Source organism: Balaenoptera physalus (genome assembly GCF_965194825.1).
Source record: "Balaenoptera physalus genome assembly, chromosome: 16".
NCBI classification, from domain to species: Eukaryota; Metazoa; Chordata; class Mammalia; order Artiodactyla; family Balaenopteridae; genus Balaenoptera; species Balaenoptera physalus.
Window position 1 is genome coordinate 70,796,490 of NC_138898.1, and position 20,229 is coordinate 70,816,718.

Consider the following 20,229-nt stretch of genomic DNA (forward strand, 5'->3'; position numbering starts at 1 on the left):
ACCAAAGCAAGAACTGCAGAATTGGAAAAAGCTTTATTTCAAGGAATTACAAAAGGCAGTGAAATACAGGGGAAAGGGAGTGCTAGTATAATCTGGCATAGCAGAGAATGGCCACTTAGTTTTGCTTTCTAACTACAAACACAAAAGGGGATCTCATTATTTAAGCTAAGACAGGATAAGCACAAAACTATAGATCACTGGGTACTGGGCTCCCTCATTTAATCTAGAGATTATGAGACAACTAGTTTAATACCCCTTGAGCTGTAGCATCCATTCAACACAAAGTTCCTTCGTTTTATTTACCAGATGACCAGGAATCGTACACAAGTTTGGCTGCAACCATGTCTTCCACCGCCATTCCTGGAATGGACAGAAATCTGGTTCACCTTTTGTCAGAGCAACTTTTCCTCAAACAGCCCAGGTCCCAGAACTGGCAGTCCCCTGATACAGTGTCCATCAGGATAACAAGGACTGACGCCCAGAGGTGAGTTCAGGCTTGAAGTATTGGCAAAGGGCAGAACAAGGCAAGCAATGCCCACCAAAGAAATTTTACGTATCCTTCAGAGGTGAGTTCAGGGGTCAGAAAACTTTCTGTAAAGGGCCAGATGGTAAATATTTCAGGCTTTGCAGGCCAATTACTCAACTCTGCCATTGGAGTGCAACGGCAGCCATAGACAACAGGGAAACAGATAAGCTTGACTGTTCTCCAAGAAAAGTTTCTTTATGGACACTCTAGTTTGAATTTCTTAAATTTTCACGTCACGAAATATTCTTAATTGTTTCCCCAATCATTTGAAAATGTACAAACCATTTCACCTGTGGGCTGTACAAAAACAGGTGGTAGGTTGGGTTTAGCCCGTGGTCTGCAGTTTGTTGGAACCCCTGATCTAGTCCAAACCCTGAATCCTTCAGCAATGTCCCCTTTGTCTTATAGTTTTGGGCACATACCTTAACCTTGAATGGGCATATGTTCTTAAAGGCCAGGGGCCGGTTTTTATTAATTTTTGTAGCTACCACTGCACCCAGTATGGAGCTTGATACATAGCAGGTATTTAATATGCACCTGCTAGATGAACAGATGTGCCGATAAACCAGTCCCCAGAAGTGAGAAACTAAAAATTGCTCAGAAGTATAGAGCAGGGCTATGCAGTGCTGTGTCTCCTGAAGGGAGCCGGCTGACCTCTGATCTGCTAGGAACAATGAGACTTTCAGACCCAACTAGATCAGTGTGATGTCTTTGAACCAGGCTCTAGATAAAGCTTATACTGTGTTTGCCTGTCTTTCTATGCATGGGAGATTTAAAATAAATATTTAACAGATGGCAAGGCATGGATACTGACTGATTGGCATGGGTGCTGGGTGGTCAGGGTACTCTTAATACTCTGCCAGGCATTAAAGCTTTGGTTGCTTAATCATTAAAAAGTATGTAAGGTCTGGTGAGGCCGAGGGGCTCAGGGCAGCAAATATTTACCAACCATTTTGAGAGTATTTCAATATTTTAGGTGTAGGAGCTGAATATTAGCTTTGTTACCATGGGTGTCCATTTCCTTAAATCTGGTGGGGTGGGAGAGCAGGGCTGAGGGGCAAACCAGCCACTGGGAGCCCCTTCTTTGTTGGGCTTCTGCCTGTGCTAACTCAGGTAGTAATGGGGCTCCCCACTGAAGACCTTCTTAAATCAGCAAGCAGAAAGGTAGGGAAGGAGGGGAAAAAAAGGTCTCAGGCTGTACTTCCTGTCTGGGTCTCTGTCAGGTTGGGGCTCCCTGCTATTTCTCTTAAGCTCCCTGTTTTTAAACATCTTTTTCTCCTGCCCTCCCTCCTCTGAAGGATATCTTCTTCCGAGTGTCATTGTCTTAATGCTGACACTTGCTATGTGCACATTGTTTTGTACACACATCTCACTTAATTCTCACAAAAACTCCAGGGAACAGGTGGTGAGAAAACTGTGGCTCAGAGAGGTGAGGCCACCTGCCCAAGGACGCGTGTCCAGGGAGTGGCAGAGAAGGGAATCCAACCCAGATTGCCCAGTTCCAGAGTTCATGGGCTTCACCACTATGCCGACGTAAATAATTGACCTGAGTGATAGACTTCACAATGCTTCAGCTGTGGAGCCTGCTGACTCATTCCTCTTCCCACCAGTGGGTAAACCTACCTTGTGCTCTGGTTAAGGTTGTGCCTTGGGAGCAATGGCTCTTACCCAAAGACTTGAACACCGTAGTCTTCTCACAGTGGGCTGGTTTCACTCCCTTTACCACTTCTCCCAGCTCAGCGAAGATCTTGGCCTGTCAAATGAACACACACTGACCCAGGCCATGGGGCTAATGTCTGCTCAGGGCCAGCTTCTGAAGCCAGGACAGGGTGTCCCTGAACTGGATAAGGGATAAACTAGATAAAAACACCTTTTGTAAACTAGATGATGTCAGGAAGGATGCCTCCCCCTTAAACCTTTTTTCTGGGGGGTGGGGGTGGGGGTGGGTGGGCGGGTACCATCTGCCTCTGTGATACTGTGATTGCAGAGATACAAATCTGTAGCCAGGGGAATGTCCTGCCAGGACACTGTCAGTGAGGAAATAGGCCTGTTCTTATCTGAACACTCATTTTGGCAGCCCCCTTCTTGCTTCTATGCCCTGATTACAAAAAAAAAAAAAGGCCAGAAAGTGGCCAACCTTAGTCCTAATTTGTTGGCCACACTGGGAAGGTTTCCGGGCTGTAACAGTCTCCTATCTTCCAATCCTACTGCTTTATAGGACAGCCCAGTCCAACAGAAAAGTCCATCAAGCTGCTCTCTTCAGGCAAAGGGGACAGGAAAACACGTCACCACATAATGGCCACATTATTCTGGACGGGGATTAGAAAAGGTTGAGAGATGTTTGGGAGTTGTCATCCCACAAAGAGGTCAGGGTTACCGAGGTTTGAAGCAGGCCAGACAGAAGGGGGTGTTAATGAAACCCTGGGATCCAGGTGAGGCCAGCCAGGCAACAGCCCACCAGAAAGGAGGCTCACCCCTGACAAGAGGACATCTCCAGACTCTTTCAGGGCGGCCTCCTGGGAATCCACATACAGCACAGCCTGTGTCATGAGCTCATCATCCAGCTCTCTCCAGTCAGGTCTGCTGGCGCCGATGGCTAAGAGACAGCAAAACAGACCCTGAGCCTAGAAATGGTCACAAGGGATACCAAACACTCCAGAGAATGAAAGGGGTGGGGAAAAGGAGGTGACAGAAGACACATGGGAACAGATGTGGAATGCCTCATTTCCCCAGGCCAACTCCCTCCCAGTCAACAAGACTGAATTCACTAATAAGAATGATACCCGGGCATTTTTTCCTTTCCATTTCATATCCATTCTCATTACTAAAAAAAGATTTCGAGGCAACTTAGCATTCATTTACTGTGTGCCTACTTTCCGTGGGATGTTTCACACATACTATTTATAGTCCTCACAAGCACACTTCACATCTGATTCCCATTTAAAAAGTGCACAAACTGAGGCTCAAAGAAGTGGGACATGCCAAGGTTACGTATCTAATAAGTGCATCTATAGCTCTGAGACAGTACGTGCCTTTCATGCTTCTCCCACTTATCAGGAACAGAGACTTCCTTACAAAACCCCTAAAACAGAGACATCACTTGGAGCTTATTCAGACCCCACACTCCTCTATCTTCTGTCTGTCTGCTTGCTCTTCAATCATTCCCATTCCTCACCCCCAACCACTTCTCTCTTAATTCACGAGAAAAGAGCCCAGTGTTAGGGTCAGAGAGAAGCCCCAATAAAGAGGAAACTGGCTGCACCCTGGCACCAAGGTTTCATATCCTCTGCAGAGCCCAGAACCATAATGATGAATCCAAGGAGTCATGACTCCTGGCACTGGGACATAGATATACGCAGAGACTGCAACCAAATGCCTGCAGGGCCAGGAAGGTAATGAAAATGAGCAGAACTGGTCAGAGGAAGTGGATTGGAAATGGTGGAGACTGAGGTACAGAGAAGAAAGCAGACCCTTCTAAAGAGGACAGTTATTGTTCAGCTCAAGCTAATTGTTGCCATGTGAGAATGCAGGGCCACTGTTAGAAGGCCTCCCCTACCCCTGCTCCTTTTTTAAAAGAGAATCAGGAAATCTATTTGCATGTGTTAGTTCTTGATTTTCAGAACACTCTATGGTCTGAAAAAAACACATCTGCTGGCTGGATCCAGCCCATGCCAGCCAGTCTTTGGAAACTGCTATAAAGCTTTATACAAATATAAGGCAGCATTTACAAGCCTCCTCTCACTGCCATCCAGTTTTTTCCACTTGTTCCCTCTCCTGCTGTTCTCCCTCACTCTAATTTTCAAAGAGAGTGATGTAAAAATGTCCATCTTGAAGGCTGTTTGTGTGAGAAGTTCTATAGAACAGAAGCACCAACTAATGAAGCTCATAAATAAATCATAAGCTGGTGGGAAAAACCCTAGCTTCTCAAGCCACCTCTTCTGATTGCACTTGTTCCCCCCAATCTGGAGCAGGGTGAATTCTCGAAGGGCTGCGTAAGGCCACTCAGGCTGATGGGGATGGTCCGGGTAGCAAAGGGAGGGGCTTGACTCAGGCTGGGCCTTGGCCTTCCTACAGTGGGACGAGAATGGGTGAGGGTCAGACGCTGGCTGTTGGGCTGCGGAGATAGGATGAGGGACATGCAGGGGAGGCTGGAATTGGGCGTATCTTTAGCCAAGCTGTAAAGTAAGTAAAATCTGTTGTTGGTGTTTCCCTGTTGACTGCACTTATAACATACTTTTCTTAAGTATATTTAATGCCTCTGTGAATACATAAACCAATTTCGTCTTTAGGCTAGGGAAAGATACGAGATGGCTTGACTCAAAATCAAGTCAGCCCTTCCTGGAGAGAGACTCAAAGTGTGAGAGGGATCCAACATGAGGGAGAGTCTCTGTTGTTGGCTTTGAAGGTGGAGCGTCCACATGAAAAGGAATGTGGACAGCCTCTAGGAGCTGAGAGCAGCCCCAAGGAAAAGGGCACTTTTGTCCTACAGCACAAGGAACCTGCCATGACCATGTGGGCTGGGAAGAAGACTCTGGGCTCTGGATGAGATTGCCGCCTGAACAACACCTTGATTTCATCCTTGTGTGAGCAGAGGACTTAGCTAACCCATGCCCAGACTCCTAACCACAGAAACTGAGATAATAAATATGTGCTGTTTTAAGCTGGAAAAAAAAAAAGGAAAAGCTGAAAAAATATTAAGTCAGTCTTGCTGAAGATTCAGCTCTTGTCCATTTCACCAAGAACTGGTTTCTCTTGATTCCCTAAGTCCTTCCAGAAATGGTCTTACTGTTCGAGTCTGGCTTTATGAACAGTAAGACCTACCCCCTGGACCCACATTCATAATACCAGTCCCACACAGGCTGAGACCTTCAATTTGCTATGGCCCATTCCTCAATCATACCACATTTTGTTTCCTTTATAGAACTTATCTTCAGCTGGAACTATCTAACTCATCTATTTGTTTACTTGTTTGTTGTCTACCTCCCTTCTCTGGAATGCAAGCAGCGGGAAAGCAGTGATCTTGATTGCTGGTTTACTGTGGCATCCTCAGTATCTAGAACAGTGCCTGACACATGGTAGGGATTCAATACATATTTGTGAATGAACACATAATCATGATTCTTGGCCCTTGCACGTGTGTGCAGACATTTTAGATTTTGAGTTCACACTATGTGCTTGTCACTAAAACATGGGGCACTGATACCATGTTTAAATTCTTGAGTCTTCAATTGCTTGCTCATCAGAATCCAGTCTTCTTATTGAAAGATAACATAGGGTATCATTTAAGATCTTGGGCTCTGAGGGTGTATTACCTCAGTTCAAATCCCAGCTTTGCCTCTAAGAACCTCTGACTTTGGGCAAGTTTCTTAATCTTTCCATGCCTTGGTTTACCTACCTGTAAAATGGGGGTCATGATAATAATAGCTCCTACTTCATATGGTTGTTGTGAGGATTCAGTGATATAGTACATACAAAGAATTTAGAACAGCACCTGCAATAGTAAGTATTCAATATAGACCAGATCTTGTTATAACCCCCAGGGCCATTTGAGGATCTTCAGAGGCCCCGGGAACTCTTATGTTTAGAGTCCCAACCATCCTATCCCACATATTAAAAAGCATCCACATGTCACATTAAATGTCTTTTGTGTTGTAATTTTTAAAAATTTGTTTTTGTAATTCCAAGTGTTGTTAAAGAACAAGTGAGTCACTTGGCTTTTGTAATTTAAATTTCATGACACTTAAGAACTGAGCTATAATTGATCATTTGCTATAATGATACACTTTATAAAACTTTAATTAAATTTATTAGTTTCAGGTTTGTGAGTTTTGTTTCATATTTTGGAGTGAGTATCGTTTTTTTCAGGACTCAAATGTTTCTGAGGCCATTAAAAAGCTCAAGCATTTTGCATGAGTAAAACAGCTCTGCATATGCAGCCCCCTTGGTCCAGCCAAGGGAGAGTCTGACCACCCAAGGCTCATGGAGCCACTCTGCTTACCATTGATGTGAGCCCCGGGCTTCACCCATTCACCAAACAAAATGGGCTCTGTTGCCATGGTGACTGTGATGATCACATCTGCCCCTGTCACAGCCTCCTGAACCGATGAACAGACCCGTACATCTCCTTGCACTGTGTTCGCAAACTTCTCTGCATTTTCTTTGGTGCGGTTCCATATCCTCACCTTCATTGGGGGTAACAAGAGGGACATTGGTGCCATGATTATTTGGCTGTTTATGTTTCATTAAGCCCAGGGGTGCAAGGAAAAGTTGAACCACTCTGGGGTTAGGACTGTAGTTACTTAAATCATTCTGTATGGTGAATGTACATTTGTCTGGGCCAGATATTTGAAAATGACCTTTCTCTATCCCATTCCCCTTTCAAGAAGGGGGGAGGTTTTTCACTTCTAGCTTGGGATACACAGCCTCAGTAGCTTAATAGCTACTATATAGCTTAATGATTAGCAGAGCAAGTTCTGGAGCTAGACAGGCTTAGAATCAATCCTTGCTCTGTCACTTACTGTTTCTGAAGTATATTTAACTTCATTCAGCCTAAGTTTTCATGTCTGTAAAATGCAAATGATAACAGGCAAAGTCAGTATCAAACTCACATTTTATGTTTGGGAGTCTGTAAAGGAGTCATAACAGGTATGAGATTCACAAACAGGATGTGCAGGGCTGTGCTTGGAATAGCTTGACCTCTGAAGGATATGAAGGGAATTAAAATTTGGAAGGGTTTCAAGAGTGAATGGTGCAGCAGAGTAGAAGGCCAAGAGTAATAGCTACAATGAGATTCCTGGGAAGCACTGGGGGGGAGAGGGTGGGTCATTGGCATCACCAGGAGGTGGGGACTTGCTAGCTTGCTTAACAGATTTTGATGTCTGTGGTGGCAGCTGTCAGCCTTCAACTGAAAATAAGGCCTAAAGAATCTCTCATAAGGAAATATAATAAATATGGAAATAAATGTTACGTCTGAGTAAGTTCATTAACTAAGGTGAAAAACAATACAATATGCCCATTTATAAGAGAATGGTAACTATACCACCTTTCTTGATAGAAAAATATGAAATACTATACAAAAATTAAGTAATCTGGAAAAGTGATGGTGTTACAACATTCAGTGAAAATACAGTATATACAACTGTGTATATCTAACATGATTAAAACTTTAAGAGGTTAATATTCAAAATATACAAAGAAATTATAAAATTTAATATTAAAAAATAAGCAACCTAATTTAAAAATGGGCAGAGGACCTGAATAAATATTTTTCCAAAGAAGACATACAAATGGGCAACAGACACATGAAAAGATGCTCAACATCATTGGAACATAGGGAAATGCAAATCAAAACCACAATAAGATATCACCTCCATTTCCCTCAGCATGACGACTATCAGAATACAATAACAAGTGTTGGCAAGATGTGGAGAAAAGGGAAATTGAGTTCACTGTTGGTGGGAATGGAAATTGGTGTAGTCACTATGGAAAACAGTATGGATGTTCCTCAAAAAACTAGGACTAGAACTACCCTGAGAATTGCAGGACAAGATGGCAGAGTAGAAGGACCTGAGCTCACCTGCTGTCATGAAAACACCAAAATCACAACTAACTGCTGAACAACCAACAACAAAAAAGACTGGAACCTACCAAAAAACATATTCTACTTCCAAAGACAAACAGGAAGCCATAGCAAGAAGGTAGGAGGGGTGCATTCACGATACAATCAAATCCCATACCCGCTGGGTGGGTGATCCAAAACTGCAAAATAATTGTACTGCAGAGATTCTCCCACAGGAGTGAGAGTTCTAAGCCCCATGTCAGGCTGCCCAGTCTGGGGGTCTGGCATCGGAAGAAGGAGCCCCCAGAGAATTTGGCCAAAAGTGAGGGGATAGAAAAATATATTCCATGCAAACGGAAATCAAAAGAAAGCTGGAGTAGCAATACTCATATCAAACAAAATAGACTTTAAAATAAAGTCCGTTACAAGAGACAAAGAAGGACACTACACAATGATCAAGGGATCAATCCAAGAAGAAGATATAACAATTGTAAATATATATGCACCCAACATAGGAGCACCTCAATACATAAGGCAAACGCTAACAGCCATAAAAGGGGAAATCGACAGTAACACAATAATAGTGGGGGACTTTAACACTCCACTTACATCAATGGACAGATCATCCAGACAGAAAATCAATAAGGAAACACAAGCCTTAAATGACACATTAGACCAGACGCACTTAATTTATATCTATAGAGCATTCCACCTGAAAGCAGCAGAATACACATTCTTCTCAAGTGCACATGGAACATTCTCAAGGACAGATCACATGCTGAGCAACAAAGCAAGCCTAGGTAAATTTAAGAAATTAAAATCATTTCAGGCATTTTTTCCTACCACAATGCTATGAGATTAGAAACCAACAAGGAAAAGAACTGTAAAAAACATAAACACGTGGAGGCTAAACAATATGCTACTAACAAACACTGGATCACTAATGAAATCAAACAGGAAGTCAAAAAATACCTAGAGACAAATAAAAACAAAAACACTATGATCCAAAACCTATGGGATGCAGCAAAAGCAGTTCTAAGAGGGAAGTTTATAGCAATACAATCTTACCTCAAGAAACAAGAAAAATCTCAAATAAACAACCTAACCTTACACCTAAAGCAACCGAAGAAAAAAGACCAAATAAAATCCAAAGTTAGTGAAAGGAAAGAAATCGTAAAGATCAGAGCAGCAATAAATGAAATAGAGTAGAAGAAAACAATAGAAAATATCAATGAAACTAAAAGCTGGTTCTTTGAAAAGATAAACAAAATTCATAAACCTTTAGCCAGATTCATCAAGAAAAAAAGGGAGAGGGCTCAAAGCAATAAAATTAGAAATGAAAAATGAGAAGTTACAACAGACACCACAGAAATACAAAGGATCATAAGAGACTGCTACAAGCAACTATATGCCAGTAAAATGGACAACCTAGGAGAAGTGGACAAATTTCCCAAAACTGAATCTGGAAGAAACAGAAAATATGAACAGACCAACCACAAGCCCTGAAATTGAAACTGTGATTAAAAAATCCCAACAAACAAAAAGTCCAGAACCTTATGGCTTCACAGGCAAATTCTATCAAACATTTAGAGAAGAGTTAACACCTATCCCTCTGAAAATATTCCAAAGAATTGCAGAGGAAGGAACACTAACAAACTTATTCTATGAGGCTACCATCACCCCGATATCAAAACCAGACAAAAATACCACAAAAAAAGAAAATTACAGGCCAATATCACTGATGAACATAGATACAAAAATCCTCAACAAAATACTAGCAAACTGAATCCACCAATACATTAAGGGTCATACACCATGATCAAGTGGGATTCATTCCTGGGATGCAAGGATTTTCAATATTTGCAAATCAATCAGTGTGATACACCACATTAACAAATTGAAGAGTGAAAATCATATGATCATCTCAATACATGCAGAAAAATCTTTTGACAAAATTCAACACCAATTTATGATAAAAACTCTCCAGAAAGTGAGCATAGAGGGACCATACCTCAACATAATAAAGGCCATATATGACAAACCACAGCTAACATCATACTCAACAGTGAAAAGCTGAAAGCATTTCCTCTAAGAACAGGAACAAGACAAAGGTGTCCACTCTCACCACCTTTATTCAACATAGTTTTGGAAGTCCTAGACACAGCAATCAGAGAAGAAAAAGAAATAAAAGGAATCCAAATTGGAAAAGAAGAAGTAAAACTGTCACTATTTGCAGATGACAGGATACTATACATAGAAAATTCTAAAGATGCTACAAGAAAACTACTAGAGCTCATCAATGAATTTGGTAAAGTTGCAGGATACAAAATTAACACACAGAAAGCTGTTGCATTTCTATACACTAACAACTAAAGATCAGAAAGAGAAATTAAGGAAACAATCCCATTCACCATTGCAACAGAAAGAATAAAATACGTAGGAATAAACCTACCTAAAGAGGTAAAAGACCTGTACTCCAAAAACTATGACACTGATGAAAGAAATCGAAGATGACACAAACAGATGGAAAGATTACCATGTTCTTGGATTGGAAGAATCAATATTGTCAAAATGACTATACTACCCAAGGTAATCTACAAATTACCAATGGCATTTTTCACAGAACTAGAACAAAAAATTTTTTAATTTGTATGGAAACACCAAAGACCCTGAATAGCCAAAGCAATCCTGAGAAAGAAAAACAGTGCTGGCTCCCTGACTTCTGACTATACTACAAAGCTACAGTAATCAAAATACCATGGTATTGGCACAAAAACAGACACATAGATCAATGTAACAGGATAGACAGCCCAGAAATAAATGCACAGACCTATGGTCAATTAATCTCTGACAAAGGAGGCAAGAATATACAATGGAGAAAAGACAGTCTCTTCAATAAGTGGTGCTGGGAAAACTGGGCAGCTGCATGTAAAAAAATGAAATTAGAACATTCTCTAGCACCATACACAAAAATAAACTCAAAATGGATAAAGACCTAAATTTAAGACCAGATACTATAAAACTCTTAGAGGAAAACATAGGCAGAAAACTTTTTGATATAAATCACAGCAATAACTTTTGGATCCACTTCCTAGAGTAATGAAAATAAAAACAAAAATAAACAAATGGTACCTAATTAAACTTAAAAGCTTTTGCACATGAAAGTAAACCATAAACAAAACGAAAAGACAACCCACAGAATGGGAGAAAATATTTGCAAACGAAGTGACCAGCATGGGATTAATCTCCAAAATATACAAGCAGCTCATGCAGCTCAATATCAAAAACACAAACAACCCAATTAAAAAATGGGCAGAAGATCGAAATAGACATTTCCCCAGGAAGACATACAGATGGCCAAAAAGCACATGAAAAGATGCTCAACATCGCTAATTATTAGAGAAATGTAAATCAAAAGTACCATGAGGTATCACCTCACACCGGTCAGAATGGCCATCATCAAAAAGTCCACAAACAACAAATGCTGGAGAGGGTGTGGAGAAAAGGGAACCCTCTTCCCTGGTGGGAATGTAAATTGATAAGCCACTATGGAAAACAGTATGGAGGTTCCTTAAAAAACTCAAAATAGAGCTACCATATGACCCAGCAATCCCACTACTGGGCACATACCCTGAGAAAACCATAATTCAAAAAGAGTCATGTACCACAATGTTCATTGCAGCACTGTGTCCTGGCTATTAATTTACAATAGCCAGGACATGGAAGCAACCTCAGTGTCCATCAACAGATGAATGGATAAAGAAGATGTTGTACATATATACAATGGAATATTACTTGGCAATAAAGAGAAATGAAATTGAGTTATTTGTAGTGAGGTGGATGGACCTAGAGTCTGTCATACAGAGTGAAGTAAGTCAAAAAGAGAAAAACAAATACTTTATGCTAACGCATATATATGGAATTTAAAATAAAACAGGTTCTGAAGAACCTAGGGGCAGGACAGGAATAAAGACACAGACGTAGAGAATGGACTTGAGGACACAGGGAGGGGGAAGGGTAAGCTGGGACAAAGTGAAAGAGCAACATTGACATATATACACTACCAAATGTAAAAGAGATAGCTAGTGGGAAGCACCTGCATAGCACAGGGAGATCAGCTCGGTGCTTTGTGACCACCTAGAGGGGTGGGATAGGGAGGGTGAGAAGGAGGGGCAAGAGGGAGGGGATATGGGGATATATGTATACGTATAGCTGATTCACTGTGTTATACAGCAGAACTAACACAACATTGTAAAATAAATAAATAAATAGCCTCCAATAAAGATGTTAAAAAAATAAATATACCCCAATAAAGATGTTAAATAAATAAATAAATAAACCACTTGTGGTGACTTCCAGAGGGGGGAGGGTTGGGGAATGGGTAAAATAGGTGAAGGGGATTAAGATGTACAGACTTCCAGTTTCAAAATAATTAAGTCATGGGGATATAATGTGCAGCATGGAGAATATAGTCAATAATATTGTAATAACTTTGTATGGTGACAGATGGTAACTAGACTTATCATGGTGACCATTTTGAAATGTATATAAATATCAAATCACTATGATATACACCTGAAATTAATAAGATATCGTATGTCAATTATACTTTAATAAAAAAAGCAGAGAAAAATCATACAACTATGTTACAAAAAGCAAACGAGAGAGATTGGAAATGTTAACTACTTGTCTCTGAAAACAGATAAAAGGGAATTTTTCTTTTGTTTTCTTCATTACAGTCTTCGTTTCTCAAAGCAGAGGTATTATTTTTATCATAAGAAATCATACTTTAAATCTGCCCCACCCCTCTCACACACATAGAAAAAAATAAACTAAAAGTAGCATCAAATGTATCAAAAATAATAGGAAGTGTGAGCCAGCCAGAATGGGGAAAAGTGGACTAACATCTAAGCTGCAGAAGGGGCATGCTGTGGCCTCCTGCTCTCTAGGCCTCATTCCCAGTTCCTGGATCCCTAAACCTGAATACCTAAGGACCCCAGATTCTCCTAAGAGAAACAATAGAAAGGGGCCAAAAGAACACCTGAATGTACGAAATGGATATGACACAATCCTTTAAGTAACCGAGTAGGCTCTGCGCCCTTCGGCATACCCTGCAAACCGAGAAACTGGAGGAGGTGATTCAGGCCTTTCCCCCAACGCTTCATGTCCAGTGGGACTTCTGGGCAAGTCATTAAAAGAATGGTCTAGGGACTTCCCTGGTGGTGCAGTGGTTAAGAATCCGCCTGCCAATGCAGGGGACACGGGTTCGATCCCTGGTCTGGGAAGATCCCACATACCACGGAGCAACTAAGCCTGTGCGCCACAACTGCTGAAGCCCGCGCACCCAGAGCCTGTGCTCTGCAACAAGAGAAGCCACCACAATGAGAAGCCCGTGCACCACAACAAAGACCCAACACAGACATAAATAAATAAATAAATAAATTTATTAAAAAAAAAAAAAGAATGGTCTAGATGGTAGGACTCGCAAGCTGACAATTTCAGCATAACCCACACTGTAACAAAGGAGTACAGAGAAAGGTCACTGCTGCTTCCTCCCAGCTTCCTCCACAACCCTCCCTGGACCTACCTCCTTAAAGGAGAACTGCTCTGTGAAGACCTCATAATGGCTATAAGCCTGGACGCCAGCTCCAAGGATACACAACACTTCACTGCTGGGGGGTTTCAAAAACTATTTGAGAGAAATGAGATAGAAAAGGTCAAGGGAGACTCTAGTAGCCAGGAGAAGATCAAATACAGTTTGAGAATCAGGTGAACTTCAAGACCTCTCAGGCAATCAAGGAGATGTCATTGTGTACTTCCGTTTCCACTCTACAGAGTGGGGAGGGAGGGAAGGAGCCTTCATTGGGTACCTAACATATGCCAGTGCTTAAGCCTCATGATCTCATTTAGTCCAGACAATTGACCCTATGAGCTAGATACTCCCATTGTTATCCTCCTCTTACAGATAAAGAAATTGAGGTCCAGAGAGGTTAACTAACTTGCTCAGGGCCCTATGACTATTAAATGGCACAGTGGGGCTCTAAAACCATATCTTTCATTCTCCAAAGCCCACATGTTTTCTGCTGTGTTACCCCATCTCAGGGGCATGATAAGCCACACCTACTTCTCAGAGCTGTTAGTTGCTTCTGGAATCCATGAATCCTTGCGAGCTTAGGTTCTCAGCTATATTTGCTGTGCCTACTCTCTGTTGATCCTGACTCAGCCTCTGTCTTCCTTTAAAGAGGAATGTAGAGATGGCATCTGTGGCACCTGCTAAGGGTGTATGTGTGTCTTTATTTGCGAGTGAGGTTCTCTGATCAACTCTCCAGTAAAGTCTTTCTGACCACCCTGATAGATTTCACCACTTCATAGCACTTGTTTGTTTACAAATTTATTTTCCTGTACTGGTACGTAGCCCCGTGAAAACAGAGACAGTCATATTTGCACAGAATTGGCACATATCTACCATTACCTATAAGAAATAGAGCAGGGTTTCTTGACCTCAGCACTACTGATATTTGGGCTGGATAATTCTTTGTTGGCAGGTGGGTGGGCTGTCTTGTGCATTATAGGATGTTTAGCTGCATCCCTGGTCTCTGTCCATTAGCACCCCCTATGTCCTCAGTTGTGACAACCAAAACTGTCTCCAGACATTGCTGTCTCTGGGGCAGCTGGCCACATTGTTTTCAGTTAAGAACAACTGGCATTGAGGAATGACACCACTTGCTCCTCAAACCATCCATATTAAATAAGACTGTCTTCTGCCTTTCCTCTGTTTCATTTAATACAAGTTGAGCTCCTTGTGTCTGCTCTTTCTTACAATGCTAATCATTGAGATTCTGGAGTGCAACCTTAAAAATGAAAGTATTCTTAATTATTCATCACTTGCAAAAAGGAGTCTCAAATATTGGCAGGTGATTAGAGATGATGTCTCCTGTAGCTGCAGAAGGAGAGATACCATTTTGTGCCATCAACTATAGTTCAAAGAACCTTGATTTGAAAAGTTTTCAAAATGACAATATCCACAAGACTAGTAATCTTATGCTCCTGTCCAGTAAGGAGAATTATGTAATTTTTCCTTAACTATACTTTTTTTTCTGTTCTCAGTTAATATGAATCTATTCTTGGAAGTACACGTGGGCTTCAGAAATTGTTGCAGTATCCTGTAAAGTATCCTTTAACCTATGATAGAAGAATTAACCTGGTTGATCATCAGAATCAACCAGATACCATAAAAAACCAAAAAACCTAGTTTCTTAGGCCCTACCCTCAGCGATTCAATTCAGTGGTTTTGGGAATCTGAATTAAAAAAAAAAATCCCCCAGATGCTGCTGTTGCTGCGTAGCCTGGGTTGGAAACTACTGATCTGGGACAAGAAGACCCACAGCTACCTGGGTTGTCTGACTACAGGAAACCCTAGACTCCATTTCCTTCTGCACAAAATGAGGCCAGTAATACTTGCTCTGCCTTCCTCCCAGAAATCCAAAAATAAATCAAGACAATGGTTTGGAAATTATTTTGGAAAAGATCAAAGTCCTTTTCAAATGTAGGGCAGTATTGTTAGAGTCCCTCTGTTCCTAAGTTACCAGGGAACATACCTCAGAGTCCCTTGATCATTTCAATCTGAATTGGGTTTGGATATAATTTTTCAAAGCCAGTTCATCAAGCTGCATACTGTAGTCTACTCCCTTCCTATATAATTACCAGATTTATCCCCACAGTCTTCCCTCCCCATCATGTGTTTAGAAGACCTTAACACACTCACAATTTGAACACCTGGTCTTTGCTCCTCCAACCCTCTGATAGACCCCACATTTCCTTTATGCTTAGGCCTCATACACCAGCATTCCCAGACCTTCAATGTGAAAGATTCCAGCCTTTAACTGTTCCTACAGATACCTCGTCTTCTTAACCCTAGCCTCTAAAAATACTGTTCTTCCTGTAGGACGCCCTTGCACTGCTTAGAAACATCATCACCTCTATCACTTGCTTTTCCTTCTGCCTGGAGAGCTCCTCCCCTCTTCCTGTTTCACTCACTCACTTCTTTTTCGGTCTTTACTCAAATATCATCTTCTCAGTGAGGTCTTTCCTCGATAATTTAAAATATCACCCCTTCCCAATACTCTCAATTCTGCTTTATTTTCATCCTTCTAGCTGGTGGTGGGGGTGGGCGTGTTATTTTTTTAAAGCAAGTCCTAGCCTATCATTAAACTCAAAAGGGGTTTGCTGTTGGTTAATTATTTTTTAGCAAATCATACTATGTATTTTACTTTTTATTTTATTTATTGTCTCACCTCCCCTCTGCATGTAACTCTCTGTTTCATGCACTACCACATCTCTGACATTTAGAACAGTGCCTGATATGTGGTAGGATCTCAGTCAGTACTTGCTGAATGGATACATTTGTGTGGCTTGGATCTGTTTATCTCCCCCTCTGCTTCTTGTGCAGTACTGACTCTGGCCTATGGGGCAACCACACTGATTTGCCAGGAGCAGTGTGGTAGAGGGGAAAGAAAGCAGTCCTGTGAGTCAGAAAGGTCAAGTTTTAAATTCTTGCTCTGCCACTTGTTAGCTGTGTGACCCTGATCAACTCACACAACCTCTCTGAGCCATATTCCTTATACCTGGCAAATGCAGATAATCATATCTACTTTGCAAGGTTGGTATGAAGATCAGGAATAGCACATGTGAGGTACCTGGAATCTTGGGCTCATTAAATGGTAGCCAATCATTTGGTGAATCACTTTGCTCAGCTGACATCCCATATTTGGCATATGAAGTTCTAGCTATGTCCAGAGAAGATCAAAATGAGTTCCTCACTTCTACCTTAGACCTTCAAACTTGAGACATTCAATCCCACCCACCAGCTCAGCACAGCCAGGCACTAATCTCACCTTGGTGGCGATGGCAGACACGGCAGCTGTTCTCTTTGCAGTTATGACATTTCCATCCATGACCTTGGAGGAAAGGAGAGACAGTGAACAAGGGGCACCGCTATCCACCACTTACGCAGAGAGAAGATGCTCTAAGAGTTAGCCCTAGGAAGCATCATAATATTCTATAAAGGGAATGTTTTGCCTGGATCCAATTCCTCCACTTATAAGAAATGCAACTTTGAAAAAATATCTTAATCTTTAAGCACCGGTTTCCTACCTGTAAAAACAAAGATAATGGCAACCATTTAGAGGGTTTTTGTGAAGATTAAATGCACTGGCATACATGAAAACATCTAGCATATGGCGAGCCCTCAAGAACTGCCCATTTGCTTTACTTGCCCTTGGATTCTCAAAACATCAAATTAAGGAGAAACTTCAGGAATAAGAGTAAGTCACCTGACACCTATGCAAGGGCCCTGAAACTCTATCTCAGTGGCTCTCAACTCCTCCTGCACATGTGGGGAGGTTTGTGAAGATACAGATGCCCAGACATGACCCTTAGGTTGACTGAATCTGAACACTAGGGATGGGACCCAGACATCGTTGTTTTTAAAAGCTCCCCAGGTGATTCTAATTACACCTGGCTAGTAATAACTACCATCCTTTGCACTGTTCTCTGTTTATATTAATCATCTCAATTGGTCCTCACCAAGTAGTATCAGTATTCTCATTTTATGGACAAGGAAGTGAATTGCTTGGCTACTGATCGGATTCAGGAAGAATCTCAGGCCTTGTCATTTAATTCCAAAGCCTGAGGTGGTCCCAATTTCCTGGGGAAGCACTGTTGGTAGGTAGTATGGATGCCATTTCCATTGGATGAGCAGAGACTGGGAAGAGCTAAATACTCTTTTCAGGGGAGTAATAAATGGCCAGCTTCCTTGGGGAACCAGAAATTCTGAGAAGGAGAGTCTAAGGATCCAGGGGTGGTTTGGGTAGAATTAAGGAGTCTGTCCCTGATGAGGACTCAACTGGCTGACCTCAGAGCCAGGCTGGAGGGCACAGAGCACTTTCACTAACCAGTTGTGTGACCTCAAGCAAAGTAACTCTAATACTCTGAGCCTCAGGAACCTCAAAAGAAAGTGGGTGGGGAGGTGAGGGTGTAGTAAAAACTCCCACAGAGGAGTGTTGTCAGAATTGAAGGAGATCAATTTCTCCTGCCTGGCACATGATAAGTGCTCAGTAAGCAGCAGTGAGAAAGGCAGTAGAGCATAGTCTTAAGACAGTATAGGCCTTGGACTTACACAGAGTAGGTCTGAAGTCCATCCATGCCACTATTAGCTATGTAAATTTTGGTAAGTTTGGCATAGTTGCTCTATGACTCAGTTTTCTCATCTGCAAAATGGAGGTAATAAATTTACTTACCTCACAGAGTGGTTCTAAGTATTAAGAGAATTAACACATATACAAAGTATTTAGAACAGTGCCTGACACACACAAAATGCTTAATAAATATGGACTACTACTATTTTTTGATATTACCATTAAATGTTAAAACAGGTCATTGTGTACCCCTTAGAAAAAAACTACCAGGTATTAGAGATCTGTAACTAACGCAACTCCACGTGGCAGAGAGTCACTAAATAAACGTTTCCTTGGCTACTGGGTTTGTGCAAGCTGTATATTTGGAGTAACCGCTATAGGACAAGAACATTACAAGAATGACGAGATTATTACTTCCACACTGTCACACACTCAAAGCAGCAGTGGGCTCTGGTGCTGGGTTACGCATCCTTAGGCAGTCCTGGAATCAGATACACAGTCACAGATAACCTTCACTGTCACTGGCATCCAGTCCTCAGAGAGGGTCATGTGTGGTCACATTCAAAACTCCCCCTGGTCAACAGAGAACTAACTTCTGAGCCTAGCTCTGTGCACAGGGGCCCTGACCCACCCCTGGGCAGGGAGTTGCTCACCGCCAGAAGGGAGCCATCGCTCGGCTGGAAGAGAAGCACAGTGGCCTGATGGGAGGGGACAGTGGAGGTGGTGCTGTGGCCCTCATAGAAGGTGACCAACTTGGTGGTCAGGGCGTCCTCTGCTGCACTGTAGGCGGGCATGACCCCCAGGAAACTACAAGAAGAGAGGGAGCAGCTTCAACCCCTTCCGGTCAATGCTGAGGTACCCTATCAAGTCCCCATGTCCCTTCCTTTCTCTTGCCTCGTTCAGTGCCCTACTGGTCTTCTCCCTCGCCGCTCCCCCCCCCCCCCCCCCGCCCCATCCCTCTGCCATTCCCTCTGGCAGTATGCTGAGTATGTTCAAGAGTCCGGCTCTGGATGAGAAAAATCACCCCAGTTCTGCCACTTACTAGCTGCGTGGCCTTGGGTAATTCACTTCACCTCTTTGAGTCTCGGTTTTCCCATCAGTAAATGCTGCATCAATACCTACCTATATATGGAGTGTGTTGAATTAAACAAGGTAATTCCTGTAAAGCGCCCACTTGACACCGTGGGTTGCACAAATCAGGTGGGAGCTGTTATTAGCAGTGGTTAGGTAAGCCCTCCCTTCCTTCCTCCCGCTGCTTCCCTTCTCACCCCTCCTCTTCCTCCTGTCCAGTTTCTCCAGCCCCTGGCCCGGCCTTCCTCACTCACCCCCTGTGCTTGGCCACGGGCACCACGGTGCGCACCGGCTGCATGACCCCTCCGTCGGGGCCGCTGGAGAAGTTGGCCAGAGCCGCCTCCAGAGGCGGGATGAGTAGGCTGGAGCTGCGGAGGTGGTCCTGCACATCTGCCGCGCTCAGGAACGCTGGCACAGAGCTCATGTCGCCGCCGGCCTTCTACCTCCGCGAGCTCACGGGTATCCGCGCTTCCAGCGCTGCGCCCTATGCGAGAGCGCCCAGGGCGCGCTGCCGCCTACAGGTCACCGCCCAGATCCGGGGGCGGAGCAAAGCCGGTTTCCTCCAACCCCTATCCGCAGGGGTGGGCGAGCTGGGTCCCCTCCAGACACAGGTTCCCCAAGATTGGAGTTGAGGCGGCGGGCTGGTTGGAAGTTGGTATTCTTGGGTCCACTTTCTCGATTCCTGTAGTTAGCTGTAGTCACATTCCTTGCAAAACATGTTAGTTTGGCGCCCTACCTTCCCCCCTCCCCACCAACTCCACTATTTGCTGTCTAGGTCTTGCTGCCTGGGAAAGAGGAGACAGAGGAGATGGGGGCAAGCAATGATGGGCTCCCTTATTTCTTAAATTATTGCCTGCTTTTTAGGAGCTCTTAGATGA

General features: G+C 42.8%; 1 protein-coding gene across 2 annotated transcripts; it reads right to left on the bottom strand.

The window, feature by feature from the left end:
• Positions 1-14: 14 nt before the first annotated feature.
• On the bottom strand, positions 15-19,885 carry CRYM (crystallin mu). 2 transcript variants are annotated; one of them, XM_082431120.1, is made up of 8 exons: positions 19,606-19,883; positions 18,934-19,087; positions 16,979-17,041; positions 13,672-13,773; positions 6,525-6,708; positions 3,001-3,122; positions 2,195-2,279; positions 15-360 (listed from the first exon to the last, which is right to left on the bottom strand). In XM_082431120.1, exons 1-8 carry the CDS (start codon positions 19,773-19,775, stop codon positions 296-298), a joined length of 945 nt encoding a protein of 314 aa, XP_082287246.1. In that variant the 5' UTR covers positions 19,776-19,883; the 3' UTR covers positions 15-295. The 2 variants fall into 2 exon arrangements, with proteins under 2 accessions (XP_082287246.1, XP_082287247.1); XM_082431121.1 differs by lacking the exon at positions 13,672-13,773 and having other exon boundaries at positions 19,606-19,885.
• Positions 19,886-20,229: the final 344 nt, after the last annotated feature.

Bases quoted from the DNA above. Each gene is read 5' to 3' on its own strand.
- CRYM (XM_082431120.1), bottom strand. From the start codon at position 19,775: ATGAGCTCTGTGCCAGCGTTCCTGAGCGCGGCAGATGTGCAGGACCAC. The intron at 3,123-6,524 runs GTAAGCAGAGTG...GCTGTCTCTTAG, and splicing joins GCCCGGGGCTCACATCAATG to CCATCGGCGCCAGCAGACCT. The intron at 2,280-3,000 runs GTGAGCCTCCTT...TTCATTTGACAG, and splicing joins GAGATGTCCTCTTGTCAGGG to GCCAAGATCTTCGCTGAGCT.